This window comes from Phycodurus eques, chromosome 16 (assembly GCF_024500275.1).
Source record: "Phycodurus eques isolate BA_2022a chromosome 16, UOR_Pequ_1.1, whole genome shotgun sequence".
In the NCBI taxonomy this organism is placed as follows: Eukaryota; Metazoa; Chordata; class Actinopteri; order Syngnathiformes; family Syngnathidae; genus Phycodurus; species Phycodurus eques.
Window position 1 is genome coordinate 11,818,562 of NC_084540.1, and position 14,203 is coordinate 11,832,764.

Genomic DNA, 14,203 nt, shown 5'->3' on the forward strand with positions numbered 1-14,203 from the left:
TTGTGAAATACTATCTTTTTTTTATTTTTTATTTTTTTTAAATACGACTAATGACTGAACAACAACCATAATTAAGTTCTTTTTGGTTATATTTTGTTTAATGATAATGCTTTTCTGAAATGCTTGGCAGTTTGAATTTGAATTTATTTGAAAATAAAATTAAATGTGTTTCGCCTGGTCCTTCATGTTTTCTTAAAAGAATTGTAAACATCTTACAAATTCTGCCTGGGTAATCAAACATATGAGCCCAACAGTGTGTTTTTTTCATTTACTAAATAAAAGTAGGGCTGTGAATTCCAACATAAGAGCAAGTAAATAAAAATAAATATGATGTGTTCAAATAAAGTGCTTAACTTCAGAATAATTATTTGAAAAAACTAACAAAATACAGATAATACTTAATGTTTTGATCAGAAGCAAAATGATGTAGAAGCAAAATTAATGCATTGTAAAAATGCATTATACATAGAGGGGTTTTCCAGAATTTTTAGCTCAACTTTGGGGGTGCGCATTATTCATGGGTGCGCATTATACACGAGAAATTACGGTATATCGCTCTGCCAAGAAAACTTTTAATATAAATAGGATTTTGTACAAAGAAAGAAAACAATCCATAACATGATTTATTAAGTCACTTAATGTACGTCATGTAATAACAATATTAGAGTAACAGAACATTCAGTGAAACAGAATATCATATACCTTTAACATACTTTAAATGTAAAGTGAACAATCAGTGTCAACTGGAAAATAGCCCTGTTGTCAATCTAACATATAGTACAATGTTCCTGCACCTGTACCTTTAATGATGTTAGTTTAAAAAAAAACATACACACACAGAGATCAGTTTACAGTTGAGAGTATGTGAGTCCTGGGATGCATGGAAAAAATGAGTCCCAGCTCTGGAACGATACAGAATACAGATACAGTAATCCTCTGCTGCATCGCGGTTCTTGCTTCATCGTCTTGCTATATTGCAGATTTTTATTACAGCTGTTATTCTTTAATCTTCAATCTTTTATACTGTTTGTACAATATTTTCTGTGATCCATTGTTCTTGCTCTCTCAATATATTTTATGTTTACGCCTGCCACAATAGCAAAATTCTTTTAGAACAATATATTTTCCACAAAACTTTCAAGATAAATGAGTCACGTTGATGTTTTTGCATGCCGCTGATATAACATTAGTATATTGTAATAAAGAATTGTACACATCTTACAAATTCTGCCATGGTAATCAAACATATGAGCACAACTGTTCTCTCATTTACTAAATAAAACTAGGGCAGCATTTCACAAAAAGAGCAAGTAAATCAAAAGAGAGAGTTATGTAATGCGCAAAATGCAAATTTCAACCCTGTGATGCGAGACCGCTTAATTCAAGCCTTACACACATATGTAAGTAAGGACGCACATCAAACGAGATCCCTGCATACATACACGCACACACACACACATATATATATATATATATATATATATATATATATATGTATGTATGTATGTATGTATGTATGTATATATATATATATATATGTGTGTGTGTGTGTGTGTGTGTGTGTACTTTTATATTGGTAATATTGGTTGATTCTGTAATTCTGTCTGAAAATAAATTAGTAACAGCTACTAATGTAACAATTATTCTGTCAGCATAATGGCATTTAATAAGATACCTGAATAAGATAACAAACCAAGCGAATTACTGGTTTTGATACAGTACTGGGCAGCACGGTGGGCGACTGGTTAGAGCGTCAGCCTCACAGTTTTGAGGACCTGGGTTCAATCCCCGGCCCCGCCTGTGTGGACTTTGCATGTTCTCCCTGTGCCTGCATGGGTTTTCTCTGGGCACTCCGGTTTCCTCCCACATCCCAAAAACATGCATTAATTGGAGACTCTAAATTTCCCGTAGGCATGACTGTGAGTGTGAATGTTTGTTTGTTTCTATGTGCCCTGCGATTGGCTGGCAACCAGTTCAGGGTGTACCCCGCCTCCTGCCCAATGACAGCTGGGATAGGCTCCAGCACGCCTGCGACCCTAGTGAGGAGAAGCGGCTCAGAAAATGGATGGATGGATGGATACAGTACTGTAGCTGTTGGCACATTATTTTAGTTTTTGAGCCAGTCGTGTCCCCATTCAGACAGTGGGAAGCTAAGTAGCTAGCTTTGTGAGCAAAACACTCTAAAAATTCCCATTCCTTTTGTGATATGGTTTGGATGCTTAAAATTGACGAACTGGGAATAATGAACATCTGTACTTGCTGAGTGTATTTCTGTGCAAAAATACAAAAACTAATTCCGCATAGCAATTCTTTATGAAGCACCTGGTAAATTCCAATTCTATACTGTATGTAACCAAATTTTTACATTGCATCATAATTCTCCTTGAGAGAGGGTAAGATTGAAAACATGAGGGTCCAATGACTGACAGGGGCCCTAGAAAGTAGTATTTTCGATTTGCCGATGTGATGTAAAGGGGCCCAAAGTGAGAGTGACAGGGCAGCCCCAAATCCTTGAGACACTCCTATTCCCATAACATTATGACCTGGATTTTTAAAATAATAACAATAATAAAGAAACTAAGCCACTCATTCACAGCTTTTTTCGCAACATATCCATTTAAATACATGTACTAATAAATGATACACACAAAAAATGCTGTCATTTACTTTAATTTAACTTGTGCTTTGTTGTAGAGGTTATATCAAGGTAAGTATGGTTTGTCTATCACTGCTCAGCAGGGAGATAAATGGCATCAGATAAAAACACTGACAAAATAACAGAACAGGAGGCTGGGCACAAGTTGACGGAACAATTTACAACCCCAATTCCAATGAAGTTGGGACGTTGTGTTAAACATAAATAAAAACAGAATACAATGATTTGCAAATCATGTTCAACCTATATTTAATTGAATACACTACAAAGACAAGATATTTAATGTTCAAATTCATAAACTTTGTTTTTAGAAAATAATCATTAACTTCGAATTTTATGGCTGCAACACGTTCCAAAAAAGCTGGGACAGGGTCATGTTTACCACTGTGTTACATCACCTTTTCTTTTAACAACATTCAATAAACGTTTGGGAACTAAGGACACTAATTGTTGAAGCTTTGTAGGTGGAATTCTTTCCCATTCTTGCTTGATGTACAGCTCCAGCTGTTCAACAGTCCGGGGTCTCCGTTGTTGTATTTTACACTTCATAATGCGCCACACATTTTCAATGGGAGACAGGTCTGGAGTGCAGGCAGGCCTAGTACCCGCACTCTTTTACTACGAAGCCACGCTGTTGTAACACGTGCAGAATGTGGTTTGGGATTGTCTTGCTGAAATAAGCAGGGGTGTCCATGAAAAAGACGTTGCTTGGATGACAGCATATGTTTCTCCAAAACCTCTATGTAACTTTCAGCATTAATGGTGCCTTTACAGATGTGTAAGTTACCAATGCCATTGGCATTAACACAGCCCCATACCATCACAGATGCTGGCTTTTGAACTTTGCGTCCATAACAGTCCGGATGGTTCTTTTCCTCTTTGGCCCGGAGGACACGACGTCCACAAATAACAAAAAAAATCAAAAACAATTTGAAATGTGGACTCGTCGGAACGCTTTTCCACTTTGCATCAATCCATCTTAGATGAGCTCGGGCCCAGAGAAGCTGGCAGCGTTTCTAGGTGTTGTTGATAAATGGCTTTTGCTTTGCATAGTAGAGTTTTAAGTTGCACTTACGGATGTAGCAGCAAACCGTTTTTACTGACATTGGTTTTCTAAAGTGTTCCTGAGCCCATGTGGTGATATCCTTTACACATTGATGTCGGGTTTTGATGCAGTGCCACCTGAGGGATTGAATGTCATGGGCATTCAATGTTAGTTTTCGGCCTTGCCGCTTACATGCAGTGATTTCTCCAGATTCTCTGAACCTTTTGATGATATAATGGACCATAGATGATGAAATCCCTAAATTCCTTGCAATTGTACGTTGAGGAACATTGTCCTTAAACTGTTCGAATATTTTCTCACGCACTTGTTCACAAAGAGGTGAACCTCGCCCCATCTTTGCTTGTGAATGACTGAGCAATTCAGGGAAGCTCCTTTTATACCCAATCATGGAACCCACCTGTTCCCAATTAGCCTGGTCACCTGTGGGATGTTCCTAACAGGTGTTTGATGAGTATTCCTCAACTTTCTCAGTCTTTTTTGCCACCTGTCCCAGGTTTTTTGGAACGTGTTGCAGCCATAAAATTCTAAGTTAATGATTATTTTCTAAAACAATAAAGTTTATCAGTTTGAACATTAAATGTCTTGTCTTTGTAGTGTATTCAATTAAATATAGGTTGAACACAATTTGCAAATCATTGTAATCTGTTTTTATGTTTAAAACAACGTCCCAACTTCATTGGAATTGAGTTGTATTAAAACAATTATAGGATATAATTATAGGATCTGTGAGATCAGGTATCAACATGAACATTCCACCACCCTGGCCCCAGGTCTCATTACATGTACATGTTACAATATACTCGTGCATTTAAGTTAAACCAGCACTTTTTAATTAAGGTCATGGTTCAGTTTAAACTTCGCACTGTACTTTGTAATTATGTGCCCTTGCCACAAAGCTGTCGGTAAAAAATTGACCAAAATGATTAAAAAAATAGAAGAATATGCATATCATTGAGTGTTTATTACAGTGTGTTTGTAGAATTGCATGTTCAAGATAATGTTAAAAAATATTATAAATTTCCTTCCAGTGCACTGTTTGTTGTGTTGCTCCTGCTTGGATTCAAATCCACTCAAAAATCTTACACTCTTCGCGCCTCACAAGAATATGGGTATCATTGAACTATCGATATGAACCTTGGTCCACTAATTAATGCATAAATTTCTACCCTAAGCTTATCTATAGCATGCTCTTTGTTTTCTGAAACGTAGTATGCGCGTGGTGGGGCAACAACATCAGCAATATAATGAGCAGCTAACAGGATGAAGCGATGTGTTATTGACGTGAGTGAATCCCAATGCGCACAAATCTTAATTGAATTAATTAGTGTAATGGAGTACTTTTACATTAGCTGTGTCATTTGCAAATGTGTTTGTGATACAGCAATAAGAGAGTGAAAATGAGTTAAAGCATGCCAGGGCAGAAGCAGGTCTGGAAACGAAAGAATAAGTCACTGACTAGTTCTGACTAGTTCTGGAGCAACTGAAAATGACTCTTAAGGTTGCCGCACACTAAGGGACGTGGCTGAACCTGACTGTCACACAGTGTGAGGGGTTCGGCAACTACTTTCATGAGTGGCGGATCAATCGGCCCCTGGTAATGCCAGGATTCAAAATTTAAATAGCCGGTGCACAGCGTCGCAACGTCAAAGATTACAGCCAATCAAAACCCTTTCACTCACACCAAAAACATATTTCTGGGTTTTAAAGTTCAGAGGACAAAGATTTAATTTTTTTTCTTGATAACTCTAGAACCCCTTTACAAATCACATGTTCCATTTCGAAGCGATTATATGGTAGATATACAGCAGTTAAATCGTTGAATATGATGCAGAATGTGCCTTCTGCTTTTTGTCTCCCATGCCTTCCGGTCTTCGTCTCTTTCCGGCGCTGTGACGTCACACAAGCCAAACATCCTGTTCATTCGGTGTTGTGTGCTATTGTTCCATGCTGTTGTTCCCATCCTTGTATATATGTTGTCATATGATTAACGATATCACGATGGTTTATTGTGTGGAATTTGGTTGTACAAATGGTTCAGGCAGCGGCAAGAGATTATTATTTTCTGGCTTTCCAAGTGAAGAAGGAATACGTGACGAGTGGATAGTGAAAGTTACTTGACGGGAAGAAACGTGGTCAGCTATGGTTGCCTAGCAAGCATTCCAAACTCTGTGCCGATCACTTCGAACCGGCGTGTTTTGCGAAAGCATTGGATACACAGGTGTAGTTGGGTAGATGCTGAAACCAGCTGTGGTGACAACTATTGTTCCCACGGCCATCGGGACCTCCACCGCCAGCAAGAAAACTAAATCTCGTAGCCACCACGATGCAGCAGCGAAGAGGCGCAGACAAGAGTTGAGCATTTCCTTGCATATACCAAACGACTCTATTATGGTTACTATGCACTGGGGTGTAGGAAAAAAAGACCCACACTGCCATCTGTACTTTTGCCTATATAACAAGCCAACAGACACACGGCAAAGAATTTGTGTGCGGCCTGTTATAACGTTGCTCAAGCGAGGGGCACACAATATATAGGAATACTGCATCATATGTAAAAGTTTTTGCCGTGCCACTGAAACATATATGAATATAGAATACGTATAGTCGTGCTAGAAAATATTGGCACCCCTGGGGTGGCATTATTTCATGCCATGAGTGTATAAAAAGACATACTTTTGACATACGGTCACATCGAGCCAGTGGCCACTCTCTTTCTGTTGTACAGCTGCTACTTGGCTGCTCGTCGTCATCACTGTCTGATTGGCTCAAACATGTACGTTTTGGCGATGCCAAGTTAAGTTGGATGCTCCTGTACGTCGAAATCCTCCTCCTCCACATATTCCAACACGTTGCTTACGTATAGTGTGTAGTGCGCTGTTTATCAATTGCAACATCACTTCTGGTAGCCCTTGGGGTGGATAGAGTAACCACTTCCACAACCACTTGAGCTTCCGGTATGTTCGGGGAGGACCCAATAAGCGTCATAAAAACCCAATTTTTAGCTAAACAATGTTAGAAAACTTGCTGGAAGTTATGTGCATGTATTGCATAATATATAAACAATGCAAATATGAATTTTAACTGACCCCAAGCCGTATAAATACAGTATATAAAGTATAAAATATTGTGTTTTACAACAATACTTTCTATTTTTATAACTTATAATTTCCTGTGGATGTAATGACAAAGCTTGTCACCAAAATGTACCCAAGCTGTATGTACCGTGCTGGATTGATGTGATGGGAGCGGGAGTTTTTTAAAATAGCCACTTTTATACACACCCATTTCCTCTTTCTTGACAAACCCACTTCTTCCTTAACTATAAATCTATCTTTTAATGGTTTAATAAAGGTGGTAAAGTACAATATATTGTATGTACAGCATCAAAAGCCAATACAGTCTCACTGTTCAGGGTCTCCATCTATCCAATCACTCAATGTGCGAGGGTGAGTTCCCAACTGCCATTTTTTTCTGCAATGGCCCATTCCAATCGGGTTCGACCACATCACACAGTGTGCGGCGGGCCTTAGGTGTGTCGTCATCTTGCTGAACTGTCTGGCTTAACCAGTCAGACAGTGTGAGGAAAAGCATGTCAAGTGACAGTCCATGTGGAAGTTCATCTAATTATTAAATGTGTCAGTTAGTCTTCCCTTGTGGTCAAATAATGGAAAAGCTGTATTAAAATGTGTCCTATGTTAGTTTTTCCAATAAAAATTAAAATGAAAACATTGCCATTCCGCAGAAAGCAAGTTGGCAGTGGTTCCCAGTATCCTCCCACATACCTATACTTGGACAATTGAATTACACGTAGTTGTGATTATGAGTATGAATGTTGTCTATAAGTGCCTTGCTACCTTTCTAAGGTGTATCTCGGTGCTCGTTCAAATTCTGCTGAGATAGGCTCCAGTTACCTGCGGTTCTAATGACAAGCAGTAGAGAAGATGAATGAATGAGTGGATGTCACTCTGCAGTTATGGGAGCATTTGTAGTTGTCCAACTTGCCATAGGTGACATAGAATTGAACTTAGTTGTTCCTGCTCAGTACCTGTGCTGAGATGTCGTTCTGGGAATGAGGATGAGGTTCAGTTGAGAATGGAGGAAAGTTGTAGCTTCAGAGGAAAATGTTGGTGCTGCAACTGTCCAGCTCTTGGCATGACGTTCTCTCGCTGAGAATCCTGGTAAATATTGTCTTTTTCTACAGCTTCTTATGAAGGCCGTTGTCCCAAAGGTTCTTTGCAAAAAGATGATTAACAGTCAAAGACCTGTGAAGTGCTGCTAAGCTGCTTTCTTTTCTGTTTTGGTCACTGAGGCTGAGACGGGACGGGAGGGTGTTGATGTGACATTAAGCTGCAGTAAAAAGGAGAGGAGATGTAAAACCAGAAATGTAGCACCAACCAACCAAAGATCATTGTTGCAAATTAAGGAGAAAATTATTTTTCATTTTTAATGTCTGAATTAAGTCAAAATGTTGCAGCACCTCACTGTCTTGAACAGACTATTTGTCACCACAGAGTTAAAAAGATGTGGAATGTCAACAAATGGAACGTTATCAGTCTTTAAAACCGTCATTATTATTGTATCAAGGTGTGCTTGTATGCGTCATTAAACATCACTTTTACACTTTCGTCTCCTTGATGATAACGTGTCATGTCTCAAGTTAGTGGTGCAATGCTGGTGCATACTGCACAGGCAATACACAAACTGCATGAGGTAATTCTGTTCAAAGTGAATGGCATATCCATGTAAGTCAGTGACAGTAAAGAAACATCAGCTACAATGTAAAAACAACAACAACAAAATGGACACCTACACAATCTAATAAAGGCATGCAGGCATCTTTCAATATGGACCCAGACCTACAGTATTATCAGATATTTTTTAGGGAACTCTTGGAATGGACAGAATTACAAAGCATGCCATTATGTTGTTGCAGATCTCATACAGGTATTAATTTGGTGTTGAACTACTATTACTCTCATTGTATGTTCATACCTTCTGACCACCAACCTCTCTGGCTGACCCATCTCTGTTCTTCCCATTGCTGGATCCTGCTGCCCTCTGAGTTTGTGACTTTCTCGTGAGAGCTTGAAATTGGGTCTCGTTTTCTTTCTCAAGGGTCTTCAGTGAGGCTGGTGTCTTTGATTCCTCACCCTTTCGCCCCTCCTTCCCTTTCAAATCTTGGTTTAATGTGTTTTTGATGCCACTGTCTTTAGTTTTCACATCCTCCTTATCCCCTGTTTTCACTTTCTTCTCAAGACCCTGCGTTTCCTTGCTCGAGGTATGCTTGTTTTTGTCTTTGTCGAACAAAGCAACATATGCACTATAGTCTTTCAATAAAGGTTTGGTGGCACCCGCATTAGGGTTTCTTTTTTGTGTATCTTTAGGATCACGATAACCAGCTGTACTGTGACGACAGTGTAATGCTCCTTCAAACACATGCTCATTGTTTGGCGAGCCGCTGCATTCAAAATACTCCTCTGATGCTGAGGAGCGACTGGAGTCATCTCTCGAGCGATGCCCGTCACTCATGTCTGACGTAGGGGTTTGAAAGTCTGGAGTGAGTACAGGTGAGTCTGGGGTAGGTGTACGTGCAAGGAAACCATCAGAAGTGCGTCTGACAGAAGTAGTTGAAAGCAATTCTCTCTCTGCTGATTGAAAGGCTTTCTCTGGTGTTTGAGAGTGCGCTTGTTCTTTTGGCGATTTTGGATTTTCTTCGACGACTCTTCTGGTGTTGTTCTTTGTTGAATTTTGGGTATTACCACAAAGTTGTTTTGATGTGACATCCATGTCATCTGTGGAAGGCTCTTTCATCGCAGCCTGAATTCGCTCCCACATAGTCAATGGGGAACTTTGACTGTAAGATATTCTTTGTGGTTTGTTTTCTTTTACATGGTACGTTTTCTTCTCAGATTCAGTTTTATTTAGGATTTTTGTAGATTTAGGATCAGTGAGCTTTCTTGATATAGCCTTGCTTTCAGTCTCTACAAGGTTTTCCTGTGGCTTTGAATTTCCGTCACAGACTAATGGCCTCACAGTTTTTACTTCATCTGAAATATTTACATTGTCTCTATTCGGTGCTAAAGTGGCCAAGGATGACTGGATTATTTCTTTTTCCCCAGAGACCTCTGGGGTTCCTCCCTTACCATCCTGTAGTCCAACTGTTTTTATATTCTGACTTTCTGTAGAGGTTTCTCTTTGTTTATGTTGTTGACTGTTCTGGATGGAGTCACTCTTTCTGTTATCTCTATGCACTCCAATTTTTCTATTGCTATTTTCACGCATTTTAGGGATAGTCTGTGGCTTGTTTTCTCCAATGGGCTTGTGAATGGCTACTTTCTCTCTGGTCAGACTGTTCAACCTCTTAAGAGTGCTAATATTTGGTGTGCCTAGGCCATTCCTGGTGTTACTAGCTTTGTTAGCTGGATGGATAGTGTGGGGTTCCAGGATTTGAGTATTTGAGCTTGAAGATGAAGAAGAGGAGGGGTGGGATGTGTCAAGTGTGTGACTATCAGGGGCACTGTGAGAGGTGTTATATGACTGTGCATCTTTAGCCTGCATGAGTTGTGATGTTGTTTTAGTTCCTGTATGTTCTTTTCCTGAGTTTGAGTCAGTGGGGCTTGGCAGGTAAGTGTCTTGTGTAGTAGCAGATGAACTAGTCCCAATTTTTGGTACTACTCTGTTCCTTTGTTCAGAGGGGTGCTCTATTTTACTGGGAGCTTTTTTATGTTCAATGTTGCTGGACAGGGGAGATGTGTGTTTCAGTGCTTGACCTTCATCTTGACTGGTTAATGCAACTGAGTGTATCCTCTGCTCAGTGTTACGTACATTAGTAGCATCATTGACAGGTCGAGTTGCAGCTGAGTGGAGTTCAAGTTTCTCAACTTTTGTACTGGTGGATTCCATGTGCTGCAACCTGTCATATATTGACTCTTTAGCTTTGATCCAATCTTGTGATGGTGGAGGATTTATCTTCTCAATTTTAGAAGTGGCCTCTCTGGGTTTAGCAACCTCTGGAATGAGTTCCGTGGACATGGTCAAAGGATTTCTAAACCGAATGGCTTGACTTGTTTCAAACCTCTCGGAGCGTTGCAAATGCATTTGAGTGGGTTTACTCGCATCCCTGATGTTTATAAAACCAATTACATCACTTGGGGGGTCAGGCTCTGGCCAGGTGGGCAAGTAAGGAATCAAGTATGCCTTCTCTAGATTGATAAGTCCAGGATGGATAGAATCATCTTCTTGTACAGGTTCTTTACTTCCTCTTCCTCGCCTTCTCTTCTTAGTATCTGGGACTTCTGGTGTCTGAGACTCTTTGGGGCTCTCTTGGTCAGCAGACGGTCTAGCACTTTCTCCAATAAGTAAGGCATACTTAGGGTTGTACAATTTCCTTGTTATAGTGGTGGAAGGAAGGGCTACAGGGGGCAGTTGTGGGAGAGGCTCACGCTCAGGCTCAGGCTCTGTGGTGACTTGCTGGAGATCAACAAATCTTGAGCTCACGTAAAGGTGGCGAAAGAGATCATCAAAGACCTCCACTGCCTGGCCTGTAACCACGGTGACAATATTTTTGTCCAGTCGTGAGGACATCCAGGTGAAACTATAGATCATTCAGAAAACACAAAAATATATATTACAAAAAACAGCTGACAACTGATAATATAAACTGAAACCTAGACAGTGAAGTGCTGACAATTAGGTGTATGGGTGTTAAAAATGGCCAGACAAGTAGTGAACCCGCTAAGATGTGAAGGATTACCCTACTTATTAAAGCCGTTAGTTTAACATGGTGTCACTCTCTAGTTACTTTGTAATAAGAGAGAAAATGTTTTTCGATAAAATATGATGCATTTGCAGCATGTCTGTCAAGTATGTAGACAAGGGACAGTAAAATGTATTAACACAGCACATTGATGTCTCACTCTCAATCATACACATCAAGTACGCTGGCTGACCTGAATGACCCGGATACAGCTTTGTCTCCATCGATCAACATGAATCTGTGTCCCAGTCGACCTTTCACTTTGGTGCAGGAACGAGTGTAGAACTCTGTTCCCTCTGTGCAGCGTACCCGAAGGTTCTATATATAAACACACACATACACCGATGGATTGTTGGTCGTATACTGTATGTTAAGAAAACGAGGACAGTTTCAAGGTTTTACCAACCTAAGTGAAGAAAATCATGAAAATAATTTACAGTAGCTGCCAAACCACTAAGGATATACTTGTGTAGCATATATTAGTTGAATAAAAAAAATTAATTTAGTAGAAGCCGTAAGTGACGCCTAAGTTACTTCTGGTTTAGCGTAATTTAAGTTTAACCAAACTAATTTTAGCTATTAAAGGGGAACCACATCACTTTTTGTAGGTATAAAATTCAGGGAAAGTGACAACAAACCTTTTTATCAGTCTCGTAATCTGAAGGTTGCTACACCTTATGAAATTTTGAGTTCTACATGACAGAGGCTTACTTAAACTCAGAATACACACAAAATAAAACCCAGTAGAATTGTATGGTATATTTAATGACATCTACAAGGGATCTAGAGGGAAACGCACAAAAGGGAATCTAACTATCCATCCATCCCATCCATTTTCTGAGCCGCTTCTCCTCACTAGAGTCGCGGGCGTGCTGGAGCCTATCCCAGCTGTCATCGGGCAGGAGGCAGGGTACACCTTGAACTGGTTGCCAGCCAATCGCAGGGCACATACAAACAAACAACCATTCGCGCTCACAGTCACACCTACGAGCAATTTATAGTCTCCAATTAATGCATGTTTTTGGGATGTGGGAGGAAACCGGAGTGCCCGGAGAAAACCCACGCATACATACATATACGCATACGGGGATTGAACCCGGGTCCTCAGAACTGTGAGGCTGACACTCTAACCAGTCGTCCACCGTGCCGGCGGGATCTAACTAACGAAAGAAAATAACACGAATAATGATAAAAAGAAGGAAAAGTGTACGAAACGGGAAATAGAACATCGTGTCTTGGAAACGTGAGCATTTGCTGCGTCCAGTGCGGACGGAAGAGAGAAAGAGAACAAAGTTGAGATTTTGTCTGAAGCTCGTAATTTCCACAAACTTATTAGGCACTAATATTGTACAGTCTGGCAAAAGTTTTGCTCTGCTTCCTGTTGTCACTTGAGTGCCATCCATCCATCCATTCATCCATTTTCTACCGCTTGTCCGGGTCGGGTCGCGGGGGCAGTAGCTTTAGCAGGGACGCCCAGACTTCCCTCTCCCCAGCCACTTCATCCAGCTCTTCCAGGGGGATCCTGAGGCGTTCCAAGGCCAGCCGAAGGACGTAGTCTCTCCAGCGTGTCCTGGGTCGTCCCCGGGGTCTCCTCCCGGTGGGACGTGCCCGGAACACCTCACCAGGGAGGCATCCGAATCAGATGCCCCAGCTACCTCATTTGGTTCCTCTCAATGCGGAGGAGCAGCGGCTCAACTCTGAGATCCTCCCGGATGACCGAGCTTCTCACCCTCTCTCTAAGGGAGAGTCCGGACACCCTGCGGCGGAAACTAATTTCGGCCGCTTGTATCCGAGATCTTGTTCTTTCGGTCACGACCCACAGCTCATGACCATAGGTGAGGGTAGGAACGGAGATCGACCGGTAAATTGACAGCTTCGCCTTTCGGCTTAGCTCCTTCTTTACCACAACGGACCGATGCAAAGTCCGCATCATTGCAGACGCTGCACCGATCCGCCTGTCGATCTCCCGTTCCATTCTTCCCTCACTCGTGAACATGACCCCAAGATACTTGAACACCTCCACTTGGGGCAGGATCTCATCCCCGACCTGGAGAGGGCATGCCACCCTTTTCCGACGGAGGACGATGGTCTCAGATTTGGAGGTGCTGATTCTCATCCCAGCCGCTTCACACTCGGCTGTGAACTGCTCCAGTGAGAGTTGGACCTTACGGCTTGATGAAGCCAACAGAACCACATCATCAGCAAAAAGCAGAGATGCAATACTGAGGCCACCAAACCGGACACCCTCTACACCTTGGCTGCGCCTAGAAATTCTGTCCATAAAAGTTCTGAACAGAATCGGCGACAAAAGGCAGCCTTGGAGGAGTCCAACCCTTACCAGGAACGAGTCCGACTTACTGCCGGATATGCGGACCAAACTCTGACTCCGGTCGTACAGGGACCGAACACCCCGTATCAGGGGGTTCGGTACCCCATAATCCCGAAGCACCCTCCACAGGACTCCCCGAGGGACACGGTCGAACGCCTTCTCCAAGTCCACAAAACACATGTAGACTGGTTGGGCAAGCTCCCATGCACCCTCGAGGACCCTGCCAAGGGTGTAGAGCTGGTCCACTGTTCCATGGCCAGGACGAAAACCACACTGCTCCTCCTGAATCTGAGATTCGACTTCCCGACGGACCCTCCTCTCCAGCACCCCTGAATAGACCTTACCAGGGAGGCTGAGCAGTGTGATCTCCCTGTAGTTGGAACACACCCTCCGGTC

At 41.6% G+C, this 14,203-nt stretch overlaps 1 protein-coding gene across 2 annotated transcripts in view; it reads right to left on the bottom strand.

Moving 5' to 3' along the window:
* Nucleotides 1-316: 316 nt before the first annotated feature.
* The window catches only part of LOC133414879 (protein FAM83G-like), a 34,576-nt gene continuing 20,689 nt past the window's right edge, over nucleotides 317-14,203 (bottom strand). The window contains exons 3-5 of one of the 2 annotated variants that reach the window (XM_061700572.1): nucleotides 11,672-11,796; nucleotides 8,715-11,316; nucleotides 321-8,069 (exon numbers count right to left, since the gene is read on the bottom strand). In XM_061700572.1, the coding sequence (XP_061556556.1) occupies nucleotides 7,998-8,069; nucleotides 8,715-11,316; nucleotides 11,672-11,796 (2,799 nt within the window). In that variant the 3' untranslated portion in view covers nucleotides 321-7,997. Of the gene's footprint in view, nucleotides 8,070-8,714; nucleotides 11,317-11,671; nucleotides 11,797-14,203 lie in introns of both variants that reach the window. The other variant, XM_061700573.1, reaches the window with a different exon arrangement.